The sequence below is a fragment of the Xenopus laevis genome, chromosome 9_10L (genome assembly GCF_017654675.1).
Source record: "Xenopus laevis strain J_2021 chromosome 9_10L, Xenopus_laevis_v10.1, whole genome shotgun sequence".
Lineage (NCBI taxonomy): Eukaryota > Metazoa > Chordata > Amphibia > Anura > Pipidae > Xenopus > Xenopus laevis.
Genome location: NC_054387.1, coordinates 71,408,534 through 71,435,342, shown reverse-complemented (window position 1 = coordinate 71,435,342; position 26,809 = coordinate 71,408,534). Strand labels below are relative to the sequence as shown.

Sequence of the window (26,809 nt, the reverse complement as noted above, 5' to 3'; positions counted from 1 at the left end):
TCTCAAATTAAATAGGGTGTTTTTTTGCCAATAAATAGTTTATTTGTAGGTGCTGAGTGAAAAGATACAAATGTAAAGTCTAAAAAATATTCTTACTAGATTGCGTAACTATTTGACCTACCAAAAAAGAATTAGCTTGACATTGTTGTTTAAACACAACGACCAATGACTGCTAGTTCTTGCTGCACATATTATTATAAGAAGCTAGAACATACTGAATTTTGGGATAATGTGAAGGCACAAGGCTACAGTAGGAGCAGGGCCGGATTTAAATAGTGGGTGCCCCTAGGCCCACTGTTCCTCCCCTTTATTAGTTCATTATCTGGACTGGAGCAATGGGGATTGGTGCACAGGAAATTTAAAAAATGATTGTATCAGTGCATCCCCAATTTTTTTGAAACAATGTGGTTGTGGTTGGGCAGCATGCCGCCCCCCTAAAATCCTGCCGCCCTAGGCACGGGCCTAGGTGGCCTTTCCACAAATCTGGGCCTGTTGGTGGGCTCGCTAGAAGTTATGTATATTGAGTTATTGAGTTTTGTACTTATTACCACAACTACTGGGAAACATGTTCCTTTTATTTCAGTGTCGTTTTTGTGGGCTAGTTCTCAGACCAGTGGATATTGAATAGAATTTTTTAATATACTGGGGTATAATATATGACTGAACTATGATATGAACTATCAACTGTAACAATGTTTCAAATATATTTAAATGTGTATGGTATTTAATTTAAGTGAGGAAGTAAAGGAACTAGGGATGCACCGAATCCAGGATTCCATTTGGGATTCGGCCAGGATTCGACCTTTTTCAGCAGGATGCAAATTAGGGGCAGGGAGGGAAATCACAGGACGTTTTGTCTCAAAACAAGCGAGTAAAAAATGTTTTCCCCTTTCCACCCCTAATTTGCATATGCAAATTAGGGTTTGGTAAGGTATTCGGCCAAATATTCCTTAAAGGATTCGGGGGTTCGGCCGAATCCAAAATAGTGGATTCGGTGCATCCCTAAAAGGAATAGTAACACCAAAAAATGAAAGTAATGAAAATATCATGTACTGTTGGGTTGCACTGGTAAAAGTGATCTGTTTGCTTCAGAAACACAACTATAGTTCATATAAACAAGCTGCTGTGTAGCAATGGCGGAAATTGAACAAAGTCTATATGGTACAAGTTAAATAGTGGATAGCAGATAACACCATTATGTTCTACAGATCTTATCTGCTATCTGCTGTGTAACCTGAGCCTTTTCTCCTTTTGAACAGCTGCCCCCATTGCTACACAGCAGTAGTGGTGTACACAGTAGTAGTGTTTCTGAAGGAAACATGGCAGTTTTACCAGTGCATAGCAATACTGCATTATAGTTTTATTACTTTACAATACGTTCAGTTATTTATATTACTGTTCCTTTAAATTCAGAAGGAATTTTTGAACCTGTATCTTTAGTGATTTATTGACATATTGATGAAATATGATTTTCGAGTCTGTATACCCAACTTTAATTGGATATAATTTGAGGTATGTATATTTGACATTTTTTTCACCTTACCTAGATCATGCTTTCACCATACTCCATGAACAGAGCATGAAATGCCTCCAGTATGACAATAGTCGGATCTCAACTGTCAACTGTTCTGCAGAAAATGAGGCCTTGTTATGGAAATGGGTCTCCAGCCACAGACTCTTCCACTTGCGCTCCCAGATGTGCCTTGGGATTGACCTCACAAGTCCACAGGATCCTTTAAAAATGGTTCCATGCAACTCACATTTAATGCTGTGGTGGAGATGCCATGATGGGTCTATATATGGGGCGTCAAAATACAGACTGACAGAAAAGGGTGGAACTGTGACTGCAAGCTTCTCTTCCAATGATACATGGATAAGAGATAACACTCCTGAAAGTGTGTGTGAACTCCCATACCATGGTATGTCTGCTTGTATTTTTTTTATATATCTGGAACAAGTCCTAAATATACAGAATATTGTATAAATCTTTGTTGCAAAGAAAGTACCAGAGACTTGGGGGCAGATTGATTAATGTTCAGATTTGAGTTTTTACCATGATTCAGTTTTTTTTTTATTAAGCTAAAACTGAAATTAGAGTTTCCAAAACGTTCAAGATTTATCAAGCGTAAAAAACTTGAAAAACTCAAATGTAAAAATTTGTCATGTACAAGCTTTTTTTATGATTGCATTTTTGAGATATCAGTTTTGTAATAAATAAGCACATATTGGAGTTTGGTCAGTTGTTTCAATTTAAAAAACAAATTCAGATTTTGATAACTATGCCCCTGAATGGTTGGATGTAATGGAATGAAGATGTGTGACGATATTGGGACAGATCATATTTGGGCTTAGTGATATATACTCTAACAATTTTATCACACAATGTGCATCAAACCATAATGAAAATATAGGGGGGTCAAACTACAGAGGAAACAGACCCTGTGGCTGCAGGGGGGGGCAGGAGATATAGGGGGCCCCATGAGGCCCTAATTCATATAGAATTTCAATAAATATTGGTAAAACAGTGTAACCGCTCTGCATTTAGGGATATCCCATAGGCTGCATTGTTCAGTATCATATGGGCAGATGCTGTCATCAATCCAGGGTCACATTCTGACCCCTGAAGTCTCTGTGCATCTGGAACTAAGTGCAGTAAATGTAGTACAGTATATCAGTTTGTGGATCTGGGGATGATCACTTTCCCTTAGATTTGCCTTTCACATATTTCTTCACATACAATTTTCCAGTTAGACTTGAATTGCAAGGCATAAAGATCTAACTCCCTATTAAACTTTGGAACTGTTAATCATAAAGGTCACTGTTTCCAAAATTCGATCACACCCATCTCAATTTCTTCTTTTTATAGGCTTCATGATCAGATTTGGAGATCTTGAAAGAGACTTGTATTTATCTTTACCTTGGCATTTCAAAAATGCTACTGTTATGTTTGGTTAGGTGATGGCTTGCTCTTCCACCTGTATCTGGAACCAATGTGGTTGGGTACAAAAACTCTAATTATTACTACAAACAGGTCTGGACTGGGATTCAAAATAGGCCCTGGTATTTCAGGTACACAGAGGCACAAACAGCCCAATAAATAGTGACTGTCTATGGCACATTACAGCAGCCCCTTTGGCATTTGCCAAACTCTACAGTTTGTTAGTCTGGGATTGACTATAAATAACATGCATTTTAAACAAAAATGATACTTTTCTCCAAGTAATAAAACTAAGTTGCAGTTTGAAGGGGCCTACTGATAATCACACATATGGGCATTTTGAGGGGATGGAACTGATGGGGGACATACTGTATACCTTCTATAGCAGTGTTTCTAAACTCATATGTTGTTATTATTTATTACATTATATTATATATCATAATCAAGTTAAAGAAGTGTGGACTTGTGAGGTTAACAGTGAGAGCTGTTGGATATTTATCTTTCCTAAAGCTGACTCTTTTGTGCCCATTAGATTCTCCATTAGACATTCTTAACATAATAAAATATGTCAGAATATTCTCCAAGAGTCAATTGTAAGCAGAGCAGGCAATATTCTTATTGAAAGATCCTCTGGCGGCATTAGGGCCACTAGGACACTAAGGAAAAATTTTTTATAATGTAGTATTGCTTTAAAGAGATGCTGACACCATTTTTGTTTTACATCTATCATAATATTGCCTTTGAACGCTACTTATAACTTTGCCATAAAGTATTAGCACAATGCTTTTATATTACCTTTCTTACCCCCATGTTCCTGTATGAGGAGGCTGCCATAGGAAGGCCTATGGCTGGGGCACGTTTTGGGCAAAATTTAGCACTGGTAGGGAACAAGGTATTCCTCACCAGTTAACAATTTAGAGCTTTATTTATTTTAAATACATTTCAGGAAGTATCGTATATTTTGCTGCCTATATTAATTTCTTGGGGCTTTAAACCTATACTTATGTTTTCAACACTGTGACTATCTATTGCTTACAGTGTAATGCCAACAAGCCAAATTGCAGAGTAATTCACCCATTTATTTTGTTTTCAAGATTGTAGTGGGACAGATTAATAGAGGGCTTACATGACTTACCGTATATGTCCTTTAAAGAAAATAAATGGAGCGCAAAACCCCTGCCTATTACAGGGGTGTATTTTAATTTAGTAAAACAACCCAGAGGGCTGAATAGCTTTTGCTTGTTCAGTATGCCTTGCTCTTCTTGAGTAGTCAAACACATTCATTTTTAATGGGGTGTTAGTACTTACAGAAGCAGTGGTTAACACTAACACCCATCTAAATTGTTATAAAAAGATAAACAGTTTTTGCAAATTGTTTGCTTTCTGTATTGCTTGGGGCTTCAAACCTGTATTTTTCTAACCAGCACTGTGTCTTTTTGCTTACAGTGTAATACAAACATGCCAAAATTGCAGAGTGATGCCCCCATGTTATATAACAGCAAGCTGAGTAATGTAGGGCAGAATTCTCTCTGGTCTTATACTAGTAGTTACATTATGGCTGCCTGCTTTTGAGAGTGTAGAGATTTATGGAGGGCTAACATATACTTTTAAAAGAAAACTTTAAAATAACCCTGAGAACTCAATAGTTTTTCCTCTTTCTGGAAATACATTGTTTTTCTTTAGTGATTACCCCTTGCCCTGGATTCTGCAGTAAGTGGTATTTCTGGCCCGACTAAGTTATAATATTTTATATGACATTTCTTGAAATCCTCAAACATTTTATGAGGCAGCATTCATTCCGGTTTAATGTATAATGTGTGTTCTGTTCCAGTTATATATACCAGAGAAGGTAATTCCAATGGTGTGGCCTGTGAGTTTCCCTTTCTCAGAAATGGAACTTGGCATCATGACTGTATCAAGGAAGTGAATGGCACCAAAGAATGGTGTGCCACCACCAGCAATTATGATACTGAAAGAAAATGGGGATTTTGCTTAAAACCAGGCAAGTTTCTTAATTCTGTACATTTGTGTAGCCGGTTTCTATTATTATGTGAATAGTTCATATAATGTACATATTTGGTCTCTAAGGCCAAATTTGAGTTTTTGCAGCTGTAAATACCAAGTCAGACCCTGTGTTTTTACGACCTGGGTTTGGTAGAGCATTTAGAGAGAGTGGCATGTGCAGTGCTCCTCAAGTGTAAAAGAGGCTTTACATTTAGTTTATCATATTGACACATTTATCAAAGCAAAAGTTTATCAAAGTTTTTAGTAGTTCTAATCGCTAATACCCATCAGAATTGTTAAATGTGAATTAAAAATTGGACAATGTGCTAAAACTAGTGTTCTACATGCACATCACATCATTGCTACACATTACAAGTTACGCCTATTTAGCCCATTTGTTCATGGTATATGAAGGATAAATATTAACAGCATTTAAATAAAAAATAAATCTCCCTTTAAAGTGGTCTCTCTTCTCTTTTTCATAATTAGTTAAATAGATGCTGTATCACTTTTGCAATGGATTATCATATTCTGTGCAATATTGTTTAGCTTTAATTTTTTTTGTTTACATTTTGACAGTAAATGGATGTGGGGAGAGTTGGACAGAGAACCTTCAGAGCTGCTACCAGTTTAATATGGATTCCAGTCTGACATGGAAGGAAGCTTACATTTCCTGCCAGAACCAAGGTGCTGATTTACTGAGCATCTCTTCCCCAGACGAACTAAAGGAAATTGCTCGTGAGTTTTGTAGTTATTTTGTTTACTCTCATTTTTACCAGTGTTGGACTGGGGCATCATGGGCCCACAAGAGAATGGAATGCCACATTGTCTCCTCTTTCTTTATTTTCTTTTCATACAAATGTGTTTTTTTCTTCACCGTTCTCTACAAAGTCTAAGACAGCCCCAAAAAACAGTCCTTTTCCCCTGCTTTTTCTTATTCTTTCATCCCATTCTTTTGTTTCCTACCAGAAAGATTGCAAGGGAACTTAACTGTGGAACAGAGTCATTAGGATGGCCCATTAAGATAATCCCGATATTATGACAAGCCAGTTCAAACCTCTTTGCTATAGTTAAACTGAAAATATATTCTTGCCAGAGTGATACAGAAAGTAGAGTTAGGTAATCATATGTTAGATATATATTTGATGAAAAATTCTAGGTTAGTCCATTTAATAGATGTGGACAGTATGAATAATTCTATATTTGTGTGGCTTCTTATAAAAGGGAGCCCTTTGGATGAAAAATTTGAGTTCTTTTAGACAGATGCTGCTTGGCCTGTGATTAGTCTTTCAAGTAATGACAGAACACTGGGTTTTGGTTAACAGTGGCAACCATTCCATGTTTTTTAAATTATATTTCCCTTCTGTAAACAAATTACTCCAACTGCTTGCTTCTGCAAATGATAAAGCAGAGGCCTTATATAATACAATTATAGATGTATTTATTCAATTAAACCTTTTTATTTTGTACAGCTGTTTATGAAAAAATGGCTAATGATCTTAAAGGGTTCCTCTACCTAATGTTTTTTAATTTGTTAAATTAAATGAAAATACATGTATGGGACCCAAGGAGTTAAATCTTCTGGATTAGGAAGTTCCAGTTGTGTTACCCATTCCCTTTGGAAGGGAAGTGTTTCTTATTGTTATTGTATATTTCCAGCCTGTATTCTGATCTATCTCTCCTCTCCTGGTGCCGCTCCTGGTAACTAAGAGCCGAATTTCCAGCTTTCAACCCGGAAGTTCGGCTCTTGTAGTGCAGAACGCACAACTGCGCGCTCTGCACTAGCGACATGGACCCCCCTACCCCATACCGTTCTTGAAAGTGAGTGCCGTAGGTAGGGGGGCGGCAAAACGAAGCCTGCCTCAGGCGGCAAAAATACGCAAGATCGGCCCTGCTCAGGTCTCCTTCTGCCTGTCTACTTGGATGTCACAACACTACCTTTAAATCTCACCGTAACATCACAGAAGTGCAGTATCTATCATAGTTAACAATTCCACTATCACCCGATCTCGGCCCAAAACTTTGGTTTTATCCTGGATTCTGCCATTTATTTTACAATGCTGTGCAATATGTTGGCACTCTAAAAATACGTTGATGATTAATAAAAAGGGAGCATGTGGTTCTTCTTCTTTAGAATTGTCTTGTGCTTGGGTTGGATCTGCTGGAGAGTCTGGAGCATAATACCCCAGAAAGAAGATTGTATCCTTAGGGAACAAACCCCTTAGTGAAGCTGGATAACCGGAACCCCATGAATGAGGTGTATAAAGTATTCTGTGTAGCACACTCTAGGACCTGTGATATAGGTTAGCTAACAGGAGCAGCAGCATCTCCACCAAGGAGTTGTTTGGACATAGGTCTCCTGGTGAACACCTAAAGTGAAGGGATATCCAGTTGGTAAGGCCCTCAGGCTTTATTTAATTCCCTGAGAGGCTTTCCCTTGTAATCAGTAACTGATTTCCATCACCTTTAGTAATGTCTATCTATTTGTTGTAGTATATGAAGTACCTGCTGATGCCACAGAATCATTGGTGCCTGTTAATTTTGTAAGCATCTATATGTCTTATGGCAGTTGTTGCTTACACCTTGTTTTATAGAAACTAAAAACCTAACTGATTTGGTATGGATTGGACTAAATCGTTTAGACACGTCTGGAGGCTGGCAGTGGTCTGACAATACACCTCTGAGTTTCATCACCTGGGATAAAGGTATGAGATTTCTTCAGCAGCGCTTCATCTAACTATAGAGCAATTAATCCGTTTTATGGGTTTGCAGAGTACAAATAAAACAGATAATTTGTTCCTGATCTGAATCAGTCTAGATTTGTTTATCTAAGTCTATAAAGATCCAGCGACCACCTAGCTACTAATCTTTCCAGTATATAACAAGGTCCTTGTACCAAAGGCATTATATATGAATGAAGTTCTGATGAATACTTACCTTTCTTTCTGTAGACATAAGTGAATTTTCTGTACTTGATGGACTGAGCTGCGGGGCACTCGATGGAAACACTGGCAGCTGGCGAAATTATAACTGCGAAAGGTCTTTCCCTTATATTTGTGAGAAGACGCGTGAAACAAAGACTCAGACACCAGGTAGGGTTTGCTCATACAGTATTCCAGTGTCAGACTTGGGCATGCGAGCCCAATGGGAATCCAACACCGCTGAGGTCTGTTTGCCCCCACCACTGAGGCCTGCAGTTTTGTGCCCCTCCCGTACCTGACTTATCACTGTTGCATTGCAGCTTACCTCTGTTGTGCCGCTTATCATGCCCCACAGATCTTGGGCTTCCACTGGGCCAGGTGCGAAGGGACCCGCCAGTCTGACCCTGCAGTATTCCATGTTTGCTGGTGTGCAATACAGGCAGGGGGGCATTACAGTTAACATGCAGCTAGACATTCAAATTGGAGTGAGCAGTATAAGGGAATATACTGTACAGTTTCCCTAACAATTCTCATTATGTATCTTGAATTAGATTGTGTTGAGGTACATACAGTATACTGGCGGGCAGATTAAGTACAGCTTCATTTTTTATTTTACTCATATTTATGATTGTCATAGGTCTTGGGCTATGGTCTTATTATTGAAATTACAATACTGCCTTTACAGATTGCTCATGCTAATTAAGTAAATAAACTTTGGAATAAATGGTTAGAAGAACATTGAGCCAATGTATCAAAAACATATATTGGTTTTTATATTGTGTTTGTTGTGTTTATATAGGTTTCTGTTACGTTGACCCATTCAGTTTATATAAAGTAGCACAGTCAGTACAATAATCTGTATTGGCACACAGCTCTCAATGGCCACAACATTTAGGGTGGTAGCTAACTGACTTTGAGTGATGTTCAGTGGCCAGTAGCATAATTTTGACCACTTTTGCTCATAGCAAATAAGAAATGCCCTGCATCCCATAATCCTAAATGGCAAGACCTGTCTCTAAGAACCTAGGTTAACCAGTAGTTTGGTCTCAGAGGACTGCAGACAGTAAACCTGTGCGAGTGCATTTCGTTTTTTGTAGTTATATCATTTATTTTGATCCCATGCACCCATGCAGATTTATCAAAATGTGAGTTTAGAGCTTACCCACATTCTATTCATTCCAATAGGATTTTTGAAATGTATTTATCAATGGGTGAAAGTTTGATAAATACAGTTCTGAAAATCCCATAGAAATTAAAAGAACGTGAGTGAGATTTTATTTATTAAAGCTTTAATCTCACATTTTGATAAGTCTGCCACACAGAGTAACATCCTCTTGAAAAGTATTTGTTTTTCAGGAGTCATGACCTGTTATCATCTGTTGTTATTTTGCCTTTCCAGATTCCTGGTTTTTTACTAAGACAGACTGTGAGCTACACTGGATGCCGCATAATGGATTTTGCTATATGCTGGAGCAACCAAGTTTGTGGGACAATGCTACTGAATTCTGCAGGCACAGAGGGGCAGAACTAATGAGCATTCATTCATTGGCAGACATAGAAATGGTGGTAACATCATTTCAGGCTGGTACGTTCAGCATGTCTTTTCAGATGGATATCATTTTATTTCTGTATTTGGAGTCCAGAATTGCATATTTTTTTATATTCATATAAAGTATACAATGTGACTGTTTTAAAGGTAAATATATAAGGTAAATTTACTAGAGCATGGATAAGGTGCATGCTCTCTGTAAGCCTCTCATGTCTTAAGCTTAGGCATTGTAGGCATTGCCTTCTGTAATGATGTCCTGTTATTACAGGGATGGAATCTGTTATCCAGTATACTTAGGTGTTTGAGATAAGGAATATTTCTGTAATTTGGATCACCATACCTGAAGTCAATAAAAATAGATTAAAACATTGAATAAACTCACCCATATGGATTTATGCAGCTTAGATACCATCGAGTACAAGTTTTTTTTTTATTATTAGTGAGAAAGAAAATAATTAAAACAACAAGATTGATTTTCCTCAAGTTTAGATGGCCTTCCTGTAAAGCTAGATATTGGTTTTCCAAGATAAGATACCCAATACCTACACATAGGAATACTATGTGTATAGCATGTGATTATATAGTGTGTTATACTCCGGTTTCACTGCATTTATTACACGTGGAAGGGATTTTTGGCTTCTTTTATCATTCCTTGCCCTAGTGGCTTTATCCCCCCTCGCCCCTGTTTGACTCTAGAAAAAACAGAAAAAGACTTAAGGATGAAAAGTGAATGAATAAAATACCTTTGTCTGTTTTGAAAAAATTAACAACTGTTATAAACATAGATATTTTTTAATATTGTGAAGTGTTTCTTTCTTTCATTTTATTTGCAGAAAATGACATTTGGTCTGGGCTTAAAAATGATGAAATGCCTGCTTTATTTAAATGGTCTGATGGGACAGAAACAGACTTTACCTACTGGGATCGGAATGAACCAAATGTTAATGTCATAATGGCTCCAAACTGTGTTTCCTTCTCAGGAAAAGTAAGTAGGTGTTACATTTGTGAATCACTATCTTTTGAATGAAGCTAAGAAAAATCTTATCTAACATATGGAAAAGGTAGTATAATGGAGCCAACCACTGCAAAAGCTATAGGGCTTGTTTACTGTAGAGGAGGGTGCACAAAATAGAAGCAGAGCTTTTTGTGGTTTTGGCCACAGTCCACCTGTCCCCTGAGAAATTGTGGCTGCAGCTCATAGGCACAATTATTTATGCTTATATTATGCTCTGATTAAAATGCTTTTTCCCTGTCTGTAGGAAGTGCATGCAGAAAGGACAGCATATGGGTGGGATGTAGATGTCTACGTGGAGATTCAGGAAGGGTCAGCAGGAGTGGCATTAATTACACTCTGTGCCGCGTGGGCAAAATATTTAGTTGGGTGAACGACAGATAAGGGTCCTTGTACAGAAAATACTTTGCTTATGTGTCTTACAATGTTTGCAAAAAAATGGCTGCTCTTCTCTATCTTAAGTTCTGTTTCACCATAATTTTTCTCTCCTTTTTCTTTTTTAAGGAGTTTTGCTTGCTTTCTTGCTTTCGGTTTTGTAAACATAATTTTTGCATTTGTGCTCTCTACACTTGAGATTCTTGTCCCACTTTGTGAAATCCCTTCCATTAGCCCTATTTATTTACTCTTCCTTCATTCTTGACTGCTCTTACCTTCTCCCCCATAACCCATTATTTGAACCTCCATTTACTTAACCCACATGTTCTGCAATCTCCGTGCTTCACAGCAACTCGTCTGATTATATGAATGGCATACCTGTCCTATGGGACATGTTGCCGGATGGAAGCTCAGTGTTGATTGCTTTCCACAATGTAAGGCTAGAGTTGCTTTCCCTATAGGGCAGGGTATGCTGCTTAGAAACTATAGGCATATTTATATGAGCAGCTGCAGCACATCCTGATCTTGCATTGAGGACAGAAGTCATTGACAGAAAAAGATCACTTACATTGCTGAGAGCAGACTAAGACCATAAGGGGCACATATATTTTTAAGTGAATTATTAAGTGAAAAATACTACTTATGGTCTGAAAAATATTTTGTCAGGGGTTCATTTATAAACACTGGGCAAATTTGCACCTGGGCAGTAACCCATGGCAACCAATCAGCTGATTTCTTTCACCGTTCAACCTGAAGCTGACAAAAGCTAATCACTGATTGGGGTTACTGCCCAGTTGCAAATTTGCCCACTGTATATAAATGAGCTCCACTGGCCCTTTTATTCAAAGTTTGCCAGAGAGCAGATGTCCTTTCATGTGTTTAGCTGATGCTATCCAGACACACTTATATATTGGACTGTATTCTAATTATTCAACCCTCTATAGAATGGCCTAAATTAAACTTTGTTAAAGTATTAAACTAAAATTACAATAAAATGTACCATAAAATGTATTAAATAATTAACATCCCTATGTGTACTGTCTCTAACATGCACCAATCCTTCTAATTATACACCAGGTAAGCCACTCCTGTGGAGTTAATCCTGAATACTTGTGTACAGCAGGGTATAGGATATGAATCTAGGAAAAACAAATTTTCATTCAGATTCCCAGTTGCCAGCTCACAGTGGGTGTCATTTATCAACACTGGGCAAATTTGCCCATGAACAGTAACCCATGGCAACCATTCATTGTTCTACTTGCAGCTGGCTTCAAAAAGATAATCACTGATTGGTTGCTATAGGTAACTGCCCATGGGCAAATTTGCCCAGTGCTGATAAATGAGCCCCAGTGTGTATAGAACATGTACAGACTGACAGCTGTGGGCTATTTGTCTATTATTTGCTATTTAGGTTAACATTATATGTTTTCTTCCAAATAGTCTGGTCGTTGGAATGTCAGATCCTGTAATGAGAATTTAAAATATATATGCAAGAAAAAAGGCACTGTGAATAACGAGACAAAGGTTGATGTGGACTGTCAGCAGGATCAGGTAAATCGTTTTTTTTTTTGCATCCCACTTGTTTAAAAGCCATAAAATTATATTAAGCTTCAGTTGGCAGGCCCTGTGCACTGAATTTTATTTACTGAAACTTATAAAGTAAAATGGAAGTAAAAATCACAGTTGGGATGGGATGGAGAGACAGAACCTAATTGTGCAGCAGAAAGTGTTGTACTTGCTTCTTCATCTTGCTGCTCAAAATTTAGGACCCTCTGACCAGAAAAATGGACATTAAATTATATTCTCCCCCCAATACCAATATTTAGACACATCACAAGCCCTGTTGCTAATTCTTTTGCTAGGCTCATTTGGTGGAAGAAGTGCTAGCTGTCAACCCTTACTCGATGCCAAAAGGAGTGAATGTATAGTACGCAGTTAATGGGATCTGTTATTATTTATATAAAAATATATAATTGGTTCTGGATAACAGATTGCCGGATTGTTTGTCACTGCACCTGTGGGCCATAGGCGGATTCTCCCCATGAGCCACACAATGGAGCAATGTGATTTCTATGGGTAGTCTGCAGTTAGTATTACTACAATTTTTTTTAACATGAAATGCATAATTATTTCTGCTGTTGGAGCCTTGGTTAAGGATAGAAACAAGGCAGTATTTTGCAATGTAAAAAGTTCTTCAGTCATATTTTCTGGCCACAATTAAAGAATAATTTTTCTGCAGGGTTGGAGAAGGCATGGACATTTCTGCTATATGGTCGACATGAATGAGGTGCTGTTTGGACCCGAAAGCAATCTCACTGTGACAAACAAGTATGTTTCAGATTCATTTTGTAAGGCTGTGGAACCCACTGTAATAGTGCACACTCCTGCACACACTTTAGAATAGAAAGACATGGTGTGGTGCACTTGCTGAAGCTGCAAGGCCACCTCAAATAGTGAAAAAAGTTTCTCAACCCGGTCAAGTAGTGTTTGGGGGAGTAGGACAGATATCTTAAACAATCTGTGTAATTAAAGGCTCATTACTGGGTACATCTCTGTTGTTGCAAACCAGACTGTAAGGTTGTAAGAGACTTTGGAACAATCCCAAACTATGTATCACCTTTATTCTATCAATTCAACAGTCAAAAAAAATGAATGATGTATTTATAATTATTCATTATGTATATGTGTGTGTGTGTTTGTGTATCATATATATCCCTTAATACTAGTATATATGTTACATTTATTCTCAATACACTGCCACACATACATAGTTACCTCCATGTATTTATTGTTGTTAAAAATACCTTTTTTTTAGATTTGAACAGGAATTCCTGAACAGCCTCATTCTGGAGCAAAGCAAAACTGAGGGGAAATATTTCTGGACTAGTCTAAGAGATGTAAATTATACAGGAGATTATTGGTGGGAAACCCCAAATGGCACCATGGATATGACTTATGCAAACTGGAATACACTGCAGCCAGGTAACTCAGGTTTCTTATTTATGGATCTGTGAAGAGTATGTTTCACTGTAAATTTGCAGACTATGAAGACACAATATTTTTGGCTATATACCATAATTTTTAACTGTATTCTCCATGTATTTCTGTCAGTTTTGTGGTGCCCTTGCCACAATTTTGTCTCATGTTAAAAAGCACACAATTGCACATATGCATTTTGACAAATCAAGTTACAGTCAAAGTTGACAGAATCAGGGTATTATAATATACTGCATTTAATGGAAGAAATATTATTTATTATCTATTATACATATAGTGCTGACTGATTTCCAGAGACTATACATCACTGACATCAGTCCCTGCCTCAGTGGAGCTTAGAGTCCATCACATACCTTATTGTATTTTTACTCAGGAGCCAATTAACTAACCTGCCTGTATGAGAAATTTGTGGGATGTTTTGCTACTATACAATAACATGTTTCTGCAGAACTGTACCTGTAATCACATTGCTCAATAGTTTAGACCCTGTCTTTTTATGTTTTACAGCTTTCCCAGGTGGGTGTGTGGCCATGGCAAGCGGACCATCCATTGGTAAATGGGAGGTGAAGGACTGTAATACCTTTAAAGCAAAATCTATCCGCAAAAAAAGAATTGGATCTTCAGAACCAGAAGAACCGGTATTACCAACCCCTAAAGGACAATGCCCAGATGGTTGGCACCCTACGCAACGTTACTGCTATAAAGTAAGTTTTGTTGTATATATTGATTGGCTGTTTATTTGTTAAAGGAAGAATTAGAATTAATTGGCTGTGTATGTATTTTCATGTAGCTCTTTCACTATGAGCGCCTTTTAAGGACAAGGACTTGGGAGGAGGCTGAAGGTTTCTGTGAGGAGCTTGGTGGGCACCTTGTGAGCTTCACTCATAATGATGAACAGGAAGAATTATATATGTACCTAAAATCAGTGATCAGGTACCTCCAAACATTTTCATGCTTATGGATTGTAGATTTGTGTGTCTATCTGTATCTGGGGTTTAACTATTTTGGAAAATAGAGTAATATGCCTTTGTTTACATTTTTCATTGTGCCTTAAAAGGGGAAGACTGTCTGTTTTTATGAACTCTAACCATTTAGGAACATAAACCTAACACTGTCCCATTTACTTACTTTACATCGACTATTTTAGTTGGTCGTGTAACTGCAACAGAATTATCAACTCCATTAATATGGGTTTTTTTGCTTGATAAATGCCAGTGCAAAGAGACCTGTGAAAATGTGATCACAGCAAAAAGAGGTGGTCAGCTGGAAGCCAATTCCGACATATTTCATCACTGATTTATTTAACCCATAGGCTAATGCCAGAAATGGCATTGCTCAGCTTGCGGGATAATGCCTGTGCCTGGGTTGATGCAGTGGTTCTGGGTGCAGGCAAGGAAGAAGGCTGATGCCAGCATATGGGCTTATTCTTGACCTGCGTTTTTCCACAAGCCGAGAATCCACCTTGTCTGGCTTTAGCCATAGCCTAAACCTGTTTGGGTCTGCGCTTATTCTGATTGTTCTTTTACATCACAGTAATGTTCGATGGTTATGGTCTGGGTTGAACAAAAGGGATCCTGGTCTGCATGGCAGTTGGCAGTGGAGTGATGAACGGCCAGTAAGTAAATATACAGATTGGCCTTATCCAAGCTAATTCTTTGTGTGCCAAGTGAAGTGAACAGTACAGTAATTAATTTAAATGTAGTGTTTGTGAATTGTTCTTCTGTAATGTTGGACTTTAATGCTGATTGATCACTTTATTTTCTCTTAAGGTCTCTTCTGTGTATGTACCATCCAATTCTCAAGAAGATGATTACGACCTTCGGGACTGTGTTGCATTTAGGGTTTGTGTTATATTTAGTGATTCCCACATTTACTTTTACTTTAATAAGCTTTCATAAAATACAGACATTAACATAATTTTTTCAAGTTTTTGAATTATTTTGTTTCCTGTTTCAGATGTAATCTTCTTTTTGGTCACTGAGCTTACATAAATTGTAACAAACAAATTGACAAGTAATATAAATTTTAGGGATGCACCGAACCCCCCTATTTTGAATACCAAACAGAATCCTTGGCAGCTGAAATTGCCAGTGTGTGCACGAAAGAATTTCCACAAAATGATTTGCTTTGTATAGGGTTCATGTTCAGTTAGGCCAGGCTCTTGGGATGAAGTTGGCGAGAGCTGTAATCCAATAACAGTTGAAAACTGCTATGGAAAATATATATCTCCTTTAATTGAATGATCACGATCATTTAAACAAACAACAATGAACACACGAGGATCCACTTGCATGACATATGACATTGGTCTTGGCAAGCTGGGAAAGAGATTATGGTTATTTTCATTCAACTCTTTTAGTGTCATAGATCATAAAAGTGTAGACACTGTAGATGCTGAATTCCCAGCTTCTACTTTTCATAGTTGCCCAGCAGTGCACTGTTTTGCATGTGGCCACCACAGTGGGAACTAAAAGGTTTAAAAAAATAAAAAATTCTGCATATTAGCAAATGCATTTTATGCTTTATAGCAAATCTTACATAACTGCATGGGAAATTGTCTTAGAAATTAATTTGCCTTTTTAACTTAGTTGTGTTTTGTTTCAACAGTTTAACAAGCTTGATCCTTTTCCATTGGAACACTGGGAGGGGCCCTGGGGAATGCCTTTGAGAAGGCCGTGGAGGCTTTGGCATAAACCTGAAGTACTTATTTCCCTCAAACCATTTCATTGTGAAGCCTCTCTTGAGTGGATGTGCCAGGTTGCTAAAGGTTAGACAATTCTTCCCCTCTCTGGGAAATATATTAGTATGATATTTAGTACATGGCAGAAGTGCTTTTAATTTGCTTCTGTATGTGTGTTGCTTGGGGGTGCATTGCACTGCCCACTGGTGTCCTTATTGGCTCTTCTGTGTTTAGAATACTATTGCCCTCTTCTGGGAGGGGAATTGAAATACCCCATGCTTGCTAACAGCTGCTTCCATGCATCTGCTAACCCTGTTGGTGGTAGATAAGAATTACCTGGGAAAATGAATTCCTGCCTGCAGGTAGCAGCAGCACAATGTGTTTTCCTCCCAAATAAACGGGAAGCAAGCAATCAACCAGCGTAGATACTCCGTTTTTAGGGTACAGGATTGAAACTGCTTCATTATGCAGCATCAGCATATAGAGCCAAGATTTGGCACATTGACCTTCAATGAAACTTCTAATGCACTTGCACATTTTGTACCCATAAAATTCTGTGCAGTTGAAGAGCATGTCAAGGCACATTCTCCACATATGTGACACACATAATCATGTCAGTTGCCATTTACAAACTGTTGATTGTTTGCTGTTGGCAACTACAAATGTGCAACTCAGTACCTATATTTGAAAATCAGCCCAAAAATCAGGATGTGAAGTAATTTATTATACTGGAACTAAAAAATGTATTCTTGTGGTGTGAGGTTTATTAATATTTAGTTTGTAAATTCTGTTTTGTCTCATTTGTTAGGGGAGTTCAAGAAGCCTGCTTGGTACCAACCAGGTAATATGGTCAACAAAACATCATATAATTAAAGTTGTATCATTAGGTTTATGACTTCATCTCAGTCACAAACTTTACTAAAGATGGGATATATTAAAGGTGTCTATTATGGTAGAACAAAGCACAAAAAGCATGCTTATGGTTTGCATGTTGCACCTTGTCCTTATGATATTCCCTGACTTTAAACATAAATTTCTATATGCAGTTCTTGTCATTCACTGGCATACCCGTTACCCCTTACCTATGTGGTTTCCAAGGCAAGATGCCAGAGAAGGGTAGGAACACCCAAAACTGAAATATATGGCTCCCTTACACGTATGCAAACTATGTTCAATACCAATACAAGGTGCTGAGGGCAATTTGCAATTTGTATCAGAACAGGTGCAGATGGATAAATGCATTGGCTTTTACAGGGATCAAATTTTCAACACATGGCACTCAAGCACTTTTGTGCCTGTATACCTATTTAACATAACCAGAACCCAGGCTGTGTTATTAGCACTTTATGAGACAAATTCTCATTAATAGTGGGGAATAAATGGCACAAGCATAATGGCACTGTTCTTTAATAATATACTGGGGAAAGAATTTACAGAGGCACACAATGCTTGTACGCCACTTTAACTGAATAAAATATTGTATATACCCCACATGTTAGCACCATGCACTGCCATTAGCAAATATATAATGGTACTGGAAATGTGTTCAGTGACTGATATAAAATGATATGGATAGTGGGAAAGAATATTGCTGTAGAAGCTAATGGGAAAGAGTACTGCTGTAAAAGTGAACACCCCTACTCTAAATTAATACATTTTATTTTACCAAGGCCTTACATGCTTATAATAACCAACACCTTTCTTGCCTCCATTTAAAGCATCACTTACAAAATTACAATTAGTCTTATGGCTATCTGTAATTATTAATGTTTTAGAAATTGCCTCTACAGACAAAGGTGCAGCAGAACAAAATAGTATACAATGATTTAAGAAATTCAAAACACAAACTTTTGAGCCAAACTTCAGTGCATTACAATGGTAATAGTGCCCTTTGGTGGGCCTTGCCATAAGCTTGGTTTCACAAGCTTTGAGAAAATCTTCTTTTTGGAAAAAGTAGATAAATTGTAACAAGCAGCGCCAGGAAGGCACAACATATAGTAGATGTTAAAGCATCAACATAGGAATAGACAAAAGCTGATGTTCCCATAAGTATATGGCTTATGCTGAATTTTCACCAGACTTGTTGCAAGTGTTGCATCTTTCTAAGGGTTAAAGTGCAAAAGCTCACTAACCCAGTCCTTACACTATTTTAGAATATCAAAGTAGGGTAAGACCTGGGACAAAACTATGTTCATTAATGTTAATGTTCAGTCATTTTACTCATTGAAAAGCACGTGTATATCTCTTGCTTTCCAGACAATAGCAGTTCTGCTAACTCTCTCATTGTCGACAGCGATGAGTTTTGGTTTGTGTCTGATAAGCAGCTCACTTACAGTGAAGCAGCTTTATATTGTGCGGCTATGGACAGTGACTTGGCTTCTGTTAAATCACCACATGCCTTGAGGACCATCCAGAACCACCTAAAAAAAGCCCAGGTGATGTCTCCAGTCTAGAAACTGAATTCAATATTTCTTATTCTCGATGATTTATTACAGTGCTTTTCTATACTGCATTGCTTCTGAGACCGTAGTAGTGCAGTGTGCACAAGTAATATTTTGTTTCCAGCATGCCACACCAGTTCACCCACACTAGAACATGCCTTAATGACACTGCACAGCAGCGGGTGTTCCATGGGCAGGAGGACTGTACTTGGGGCATATTCATGTTGATAAGTCATGTGCGGTGCTCTTGTACTCCTCTGTTATTTAATACTTTTGATTAGGTACCTGGCCTTGGTAGCAGCCACATTATTTGTGTTGTTAAGTGCAGAGTTTATTGAACCTTGGCAAGACCCATTAAGTGTTTTGTAAAAATGGCCATACATGCACAGATTTGTTCAGCCAGTTTTGCATCCATAAATATCTGGGCATGTATGGCACCCAGAGAGAGGGGCTGGCATTTTGGACAGATTGTCCTATAAACCAGACTGTAGGTGTGATCCCATTCTTTATAGGTGGATGGACATTAAGAAGTCCTGAAGTTGCAATATCGTTAAAAAAATGAATTGATGTAAATTTTTTTGCTGTTTATATTAATTTTCATTTTTTTTTAAATTGATTCTAGCAGCTTTAAACTTCTAATGCCATGCTTTTAACTGAACAACTCTATGAAATTCAGCGTTTGCGACCCTGTCTCTGCACTTTTTGCACTCTAGGGTTACTGACACTCTTGACATTCAGAGAGAACTATTGAGCTACAAGCCTGGTAGTACCAGTCTAAAACTGGTATTATCTTAGAAACTGCTAAAAATAGAAACGTGTTTTTGCACACAGAAAACACGTATGTCCATAGCAACACTGAGCCTTAGTAATACAGTAAAACACAGGTAATGCTGCAGTGGCAATAAGATTAAACCACTGTTAATAAGAAGAGAATAGCATAGAAAACAATAAGCACTGACTGTTATTAATGAAAGTTTTTTCTTTTTTCCATAGAATTTTACCGCACTAACAAAATGGTGGCTTAAATCCATTAATTATGGAGATACATTTCAGTGAGTACCCTTTTTCTCTAGCTATCAGCCAAAAATTTATACATTTTTGCATATCTATATCAAAGAAGTAGGTATGGATTAGTGATTTATAATCTGTTGTATGGTTGGGTAAAGTACTGTAATGATGCATTTAATGTAACTTCAAATATGCTGTCCACTCTGGGCCATGCTTATCATTTGAAGTACAGTGAATATAATGCACATAAAAATATTTTTTTCTCTTTACATTTTCAGGACCCACGGACCCCATTACTATTTGAGAGGTTTTAGGCACTGCATGGAAATATCAGGATACTTTTGGTTCACAGGTATATCTGATATGAACACTGTATCTGAATACTCTTCAGAATATTACTGAATTTCAAAAATTGGCCATACAAAATGGTTGAATTCCTAAGTCTGAGATATACTTTTGTCTATTGTAGGTTATGGTAGAGAAAATAACTGCAATGAAAGGCAACCTTTTATTTGCCAAAAGCAAAATTTGACCTTACTGGAGAAAGACTCCCAGAAACCTACTCAGTTTAAGGGGGAATGCCCAAAAAATTGGACATCATTTGGAGATAAGGTAACCAAACTGCCTTTCCTGTGCATTGATAAAGGGAATCTGTCATGATTCATATAGTTTTAAGTATTCTAAAGAGATTTATCCTTTTATAGAAGAAAAATATTTTATGACTTCCACAAGATACTCTTCTAGTTCTTGTGGAATTTCTTCTATATTTGTGTTGTTTTCTGTTGCATGAACAACTGAAGGTGTCCTCAGTTTGTTTGCCGATAGGATAGAAGGTTTGATGCAGTTTTTTTGTTACACATTTGAACTGCCAGATCAGGGTTTATAGTTAAAATCTGATTACATAGATTGCAGGGTACTTCAATATATAAACTGCCTCTCGTATTTAGAAGTGTATTTGTCTTCCTTACAGAAGCAATGCATTGTTGTTGAGATTGGTCTGGGGTACTGCTTTCCCTACTGGCTCTGGACAGTGCCCTTGCTGTTATGTACTAGAGTTTTTGGATCACAGAGACCTGCTCATTGCCCAAAGAATATGTCACTTACTGTGTTAGTCAGTGCTGTATTCAGGAGGAGAGAGGAACATAGGTGTTCAGTTAATATAAATATTGCTATATATATAGTTATACAATACCCAAGAGCCAGGAATATCCTGTAAATTATATGAATAATAAAATAACCCTGTTGCAAAATATGAGGATATTAGAAGTCCCTCAGAGTTACAGAACAAGTATAAAAACACTTGGGCTTCAAGGAAAAGAGGATTCTGTATTCTTAGTCCAATCACCACTGCTTCCGACCCATGAAGCCTTGTATTCAGCAAAAACGACTGTGGCAAAGAACTTAGTCAAACGCAGAGAACATTACTGCAAAAGTTGTGCTTTTATTGATCCACTACATTTTCTGAGCACAAGCTCTTTTTAATGTGTTACCAGAATCAAACCACACACAATTATTTAACTCCTCCCTCAATTAGTGGAAAAAATTAAGTGGCCACTGCTTGAGGGTAACTTTTTTAGCCTAGCCACAAAAAAGTGAATGTTCACAGAGTCAATAAAGTCCACTCTTTATAGTCCCTAGATAGTGTAAATAAAACTTCCGGAATATGACAAAGTCAATCCATGTGAGTAAATATAATTTGTCCTTATCCAAAAAATAATCTGTAAAATAATAACTTTTTTTATTTAAAAACACTTGACACTGCACAAAGCCTGCTTAGGGCTCAATATGCTTCACAAAAGATTCTAACAAATCTAAATTCACAAAAAAACTACTACTGTTCAAATGTAATTGGAGGTAATAAATAGACCACGGAGAGGTGGTAGCGTGTCAAAGGTATTGCTTAAAGGACCAGTAACAAAAATTTAAAATAAAAAATGACATATTAAACTTTTAAATCACTAAGTCTTTATTAAGAAATAACGAAACTCAGCTTGAGCTCCTCTTCAGAAAAGGCGATCCAGTGATCCATTGTGCGGCGCTCGATTTCTCCTCCCTGCTTTCCTTATAGGAGATGGCCAGGGAGGAGAGATGGATCATCGTAGTGTCGCCTTTTCTGAAGAGGAGCGCAAGTGGAGTTTCAGTAAGTTATTTCTTAATAAAGACTTAGTGGTTTAAAAGTTTAATATGTCTCTGTGGGTTTTTTTTCGTTCTATACTAAAAAAATTTTTAAAAAAAAATAAATTGATGTTACTGATCCTTTAACAGGAAGCTAAATGCATCAAAAAGCTTAACAGTCTGCACCCTGAGGGCTTGAATGGCCATTGGAGCATTAGTAGTTTTTTTGTGAATACTGCATGTAACATCTATTAAACTTGTTGTTAATCCTCCTATTCCTTCCTCCCATGATAATATTTTGTGATATACTGGAAGTTTCATTTGCACTTTTCATGTTGGAACTATAAGGAGTGTTATTGACTATGTGAACATTCACTTATTTGTGGTTAGGCTGTAAAAATTACAATTAAGCAGTGGCCACTTTTTTTACTAATTAGGGGTAGGAGATGATGGGTTAAATTATTGTGTGTGGTTTGATTCTGGTAACACTAGAAAAAGTGCTCCTGCAGGAAACATATAGTGGATCAATAAAAGCACAACTTTTGCAGCAATATTCTTTGTCACAGTCATTTTTGCTAAGTGTATAGATAGGTCTGTATAAGAATGTTTTATATATACACTGTATATATTGGAGGGTCTTGTTCTAACCCAATATAGCTATATAACTTTATATATGTTATTCAGACATGCAGGTTAGGGAGTGGAAGGAGATGGAGGTTACAATAGGGCCCTCGTTTAGGCAGTAAGGAAAGGGATGGCCTGCACCTTCCTACACTATGGTCTGCTCCGAGAAGCAGAGTGCTGTATTACTCAGAGCACAAATGATTGATATTCTTGAGATCATGACTTCAAAAGAGCCTGTCATGCAAAAGGCATGACCGGCTTATCATGAATCATGAACTTGTTCAATAGTCTTGTGTGTAAAAGAACCCGGGATTGCTGAATGGAGATTTATGAAATAAGGGATGCTGAAAGGAAATGATAAATTCTGTTTCTGGTATCTCAGATCTTCCTACAGATTCCCACACTATAACTAAGTTGCACTTTTTCATCTGACTCATGTTTTGTATTACAGTGTTTTCTGATATTGCCAAAGCCCAAATACTTGTCCTTTCAAAAGGCAGAGGAAGAGTGCAGTACCTATGGAGGAGTGCTTCCAGTTATTGCCAACCAACTGCAACAAGGTACAGAAACAAGCTACTTAAGTGGTATCCAAATCCCTATCACCACCAATGGGATTTGGTTGCATCAATTGGCAGCTAGTGTCTACCTGTAATAATGTGATCCCACTCTATCTGCTGTCCCTGTTGCTGCTGTGATATGGAAATGAGTGCTTGAACTTTTTATAACCACTCTAACATATATGCTGAGGCTATAGCAAATGTTTTTATAGTGAAAAAGCCCCCGAAATATACATTGTAAGATAAAATCTTTGTCTCTTTACTGTGCATTGTACGAAAAATTAATATTTATCAACTCCATCTCATGGAAACTAGTAACTGTATAAATAAATTGTAATTAATTAAAATACTTTGTGTATATTTCCTATGCCTAGACAATGGAATACTTATAATAATGCGCTGGATACAAGTACTATTGAGCAAACAGGTGCAATATCGTGCACCTAAATGCTCATTCAAAGTGTACATTGGCATTTTGAGGGGTGTGACAGCACCTGGTCCTGCCCCCCATCTCCAGGACAAGCCAGACACCGCATAAACAATGTTAAAGATTTGAAGTTATATTTATATCATATCATGTTCCAGGCAGAGGGGCCTGGATGCAAATTTTGCACCTGTGCCCTCCATCATGTAGTAATTCCACTGAGAAAACACTTGAATCTGCACCTCATTTAGGAATAAAACATTGTGATAAAAATCCCTTATGTATTAGTGCTAACTGTTTCAAAATAACTGAAGCCAACACAAAGCTGCATACAGAGTGACCGATTTCTAAAGGAAGGATTAGTGTTTCACATGTTAACATTTCAGATTACATCACAACCTTGCTTCCGAAACTGCAGTCAAAATTGTGGATAGGATTGACTTCTGTAAATCAAAGCATACCAAAGTGGGTCGATGGCCGGAGCTATTTGTATGAAAACTTCCACCCACTTCTAATGGCAAGAATGAGAAGCAACCCAGTCAATGTAAGTTAAATAGCAATTTCAGTGCTGAAAACACTTTAAATCTATACCTGTGAAGTAAATTTGCCTGAAGTTTTTGTGCCATATTTTAAGGGTCCAAACAAGCAACCTATCCATTTTATTACCTTGCAACTGATCAAAGATTTAGGCTGAGATCTGAAAGTCACAAGCTAGTAACCCAGGTAATCAAGTTCTCATGGTTAAAGTGAGGCAAACTGGATATGTAAGTTTTAAGGGGACTTACAACCATAATGTTGTCCCACTGCTCCCCCTAGTTCTCTATATCAGGTGAAAAAAAATTTTTCTCATGTAATTTCACATACATTCATCCATTAGAATTCTGCTGTGGAGGGTGTGGGATTTAAAGGAACAGTTCAGTGTGAAAATAAACTGTGTAAATAGATAGGCTGTGCAAAATAAAACATGTTTCTAATATAGTTAGTGTATCAGAAGTCACTGAGTAATCCTGTGACCATATAAAGGCACAAGGCTGCAGGCTGACTTATACAGGGAACTCTAAGTTTCAATCGTATTATAAGGGATAATATACCTACTGTAAATTATAAGGATATTAGAAGTCACTGACGTGTTCCGTGACCATATAAAGTAACAATACTGCAGGCTGACATATAGGAATTGAACTCCAAGGTGATATCTGCTGCCCTCATATATAAAAAACACAATGTATGTTATTTTTTATATTTCACAAGTTTTGGTGGTACAAGTGACATCATTAAGCAGTATAACTAAATCACTATGCGCCATTTATAAAAAAATATATTTTGCAAGTTGTTTTTCGCTTTTTTTGTATTATATAATCAGAAGTGCATCAGGAAAGGATTAAAGAGAAGTCCTTGGCCCATGACCTTACAATTAATTCATTGTTCTGGCTGTATTCATTTTTTTAAATCCATTCATTTTATAAAATATACTGAAACTGGAATTGAAAGTCCTACTTTTATTTCCACAGTTGTTTTTTGATGCTGATAGCCATTGTTTTTTCATTCAAAATGATCCAAGATTGGCAGCTTTTGGAACATGGGATATAACATCATGTGATGATCAGCAGTTTGTGTCTATTTGCCAGAAGGATAAAGGTAAATAAAAAATAAGCACAGATTAAATGGGTGGTTCATCTTTAAGTTAACTTTTAGTATATTATAGAATGGCTCATTCCAAGCAACTTTTCATTTGGTCTTGATTTTTGAGTTATTTTGCCTTCTTCTTTTGACTCTTTCCAGCTTTCAAATAGGGGTTACTAAACCCATATAAAAAAAATGCTCTGTACGGCTATAAATGTATTGTTATTGCTAATTGTTTTTTTGTTCATCCTTCTATTTAGGCCCTCTCCTATTTAAATTGCAGTCTCTTATTCAAATTAATGCATGGTTGCTAGGATAATTTGTAACCTAGCAACCAGATTGCTGAAAAGCTGCTGACTAAAAAGTTAAATAATTCAAAAACTACAAACAATAAAAATTGAAAACAAATTGCAAATTGTCTTGGAATTTCACTCTCTACATCATACTAAAAGTTAATTTCAAGGAGAACAACCCCTTTACTGACTAAAGGCATGAAATTGCTAGCTGATTAAAATAAAGTGTGGTTAGAAACTGAATAGATTGTTTGATGTGATCAATGTAGCGATGAATGGAAACAACACTCAGAGCATCTCGTCTGAAGATTTGGAATTCAAAGATCACAAATACAAGATTATCCAAAGAAATGTGACGTGGTACTCGGCCCTGTTAGAATGCAACAACCACAGTATGGAATTGGCCAGTATTACAGAAAAGTATCAGCTTGCCTATCTCTCTGTCCAAGTCAGCTCCTTGGATCATCCAATGTGGATTGGGCTGACTAGCAGCAATGTAGGTATTATATTGCATTAATATTTTCTCTGCTGGCTTTTATCTCCATATTGTATTAGTTTACCTCCTGCATCATGCTTTGTTACCAGGATGGAGTCAACTATCAATGGCAAGATGGAAAGCAAGTAGTTCTCAGTAAATGGTCCGAAGATGAAGAAGAAGAGGAGCAATGTGTATACATTGACACAGATGGTTTCTGGAAGACAATGAGTTGTGACGCTGAGCTGCCAGGAGCATTCTGTCATTTTGTCAAAGGTACATTTGCTTGTTTGTTTTTGTCTCTCCTTGCATGCATTTTAACCCTCTTCTTTTCAACCTGCGCCCAGCTAGGTCCAAGGTTTATGATGACCTGAGTGTGATCTCCCCATTAGAGGTGGTGTGCTATGGACAATACTGTCCCACCACTAACACAGAGATGGACAGGGAGCCCAGTGCACAAATAATTGTTACTTTGTACTGTCGTGGCTCATGCTGACCTGCATCACATTGAGGAATAGTGATGGGCGAATTTATTCGGCAGCTGCAAATTTGCGGTGAATTTCCGCGTTTCGCCACTGGCGAATACATTCACAAAATTGCAGCGAAAAGTCACGGGTGTCAAAATATATTTGACGCCAGAGACAATTCTGACGCCGGCGACAATTCTAGGCGCCCAATGACTTTAATGGGCGTCAGAATTGTCACCAGCATCGGAATTGTCGGCGTCAAAATTCACGTTTCGTGGATTTTTCGCTGTTTCGTGAATTTCGCTG

At 37.4% G+C, this 26,809-nt stretch overlaps 1 protein-coding gene across 3 annotated transcripts in view; it reads left to right on the top strand.

Moving 5' to 3' along the window:
- ly75.L (lymphocyte antigen 75 L homeolog) overlaps positions 1-26,809 on the top strand; it is a 45,674-nt gene that overhangs the window by 5,122 nt on the left and 13,743 nt on the right. For all 3 annotated transcript variants that reach the window (XM_041577526.1, XM_041577525.1, XM_018235836.2), the window contains exons 2-26: positions 1,548-1,919; positions 4,770-4,940; positions 5,522-5,680; positions 7,537-7,647; positions 7,894-8,034; positions 9,263-9,448; positions 10,246-10,397; positions 12,240-12,350; positions 13,039-13,127; positions 13,615-13,781; positions 14,304-14,500; positions 14,587-14,729; positions 15,330-15,411; positions 15,566-15,637; positions 16,404-16,563; positions 17,285-17,317; positions 18,733-18,911; positions 19,911-19,969; positions 20,204-20,277; positions 20,395-20,537; positions 23,116-23,224; positions 24,032-24,189; positions 25,157-25,283; positions 25,831-26,057; positions 26,147-26,312. In XM_041577526.1, coding sequence (XP_041433460.1) covers positions 1,580-1,919; positions 4,770-4,940; positions 5,522-5,680; positions 7,537-7,647; positions 7,894-8,034; positions 9,263-9,448; positions 10,246-10,397; positions 12,240-12,350; positions 13,039-13,127; positions 13,615-13,781; positions 14,304-14,500; positions 14,587-14,729; positions 15,330-15,411; positions 15,566-15,637; positions 16,404-16,563; positions 17,285-17,317; positions 18,733-18,911; positions 19,911-19,969; positions 20,204-20,277; positions 20,395-20,537; positions 23,116-23,224; positions 24,032-24,189; positions 25,157-25,283; positions 25,831-26,057; positions 26,147-26,312 — 3,556 coding nt within the window. In that variant the 5' untranslated portion in view covers positions 1,548-1,579. The remainder of the gene's footprint in view (positions 1-1,547; positions 1,920-4,769; positions 4,941-5,521; positions 5,681-7,536; positions 7,648-7,893; positions 8,035-9,262; positions 9,449-10,245; positions 10,398-12,239; positions 12,351-13,038; positions 13,128-13,614; positions 13,782-14,303; positions 14,501-14,586; positions 14,730-15,329; positions 15,412-15,565; positions 15,638-16,403; positions 16,564-17,284; positions 17,318-18,732; positions 18,912-19,910; positions 19,970-20,203; positions 20,278-20,394; positions 20,538-23,115; positions 23,225-24,031; positions 24,190-25,156; positions 25,284-25,830; positions 26,058-26,146; positions 26,313-26,809) is intronic.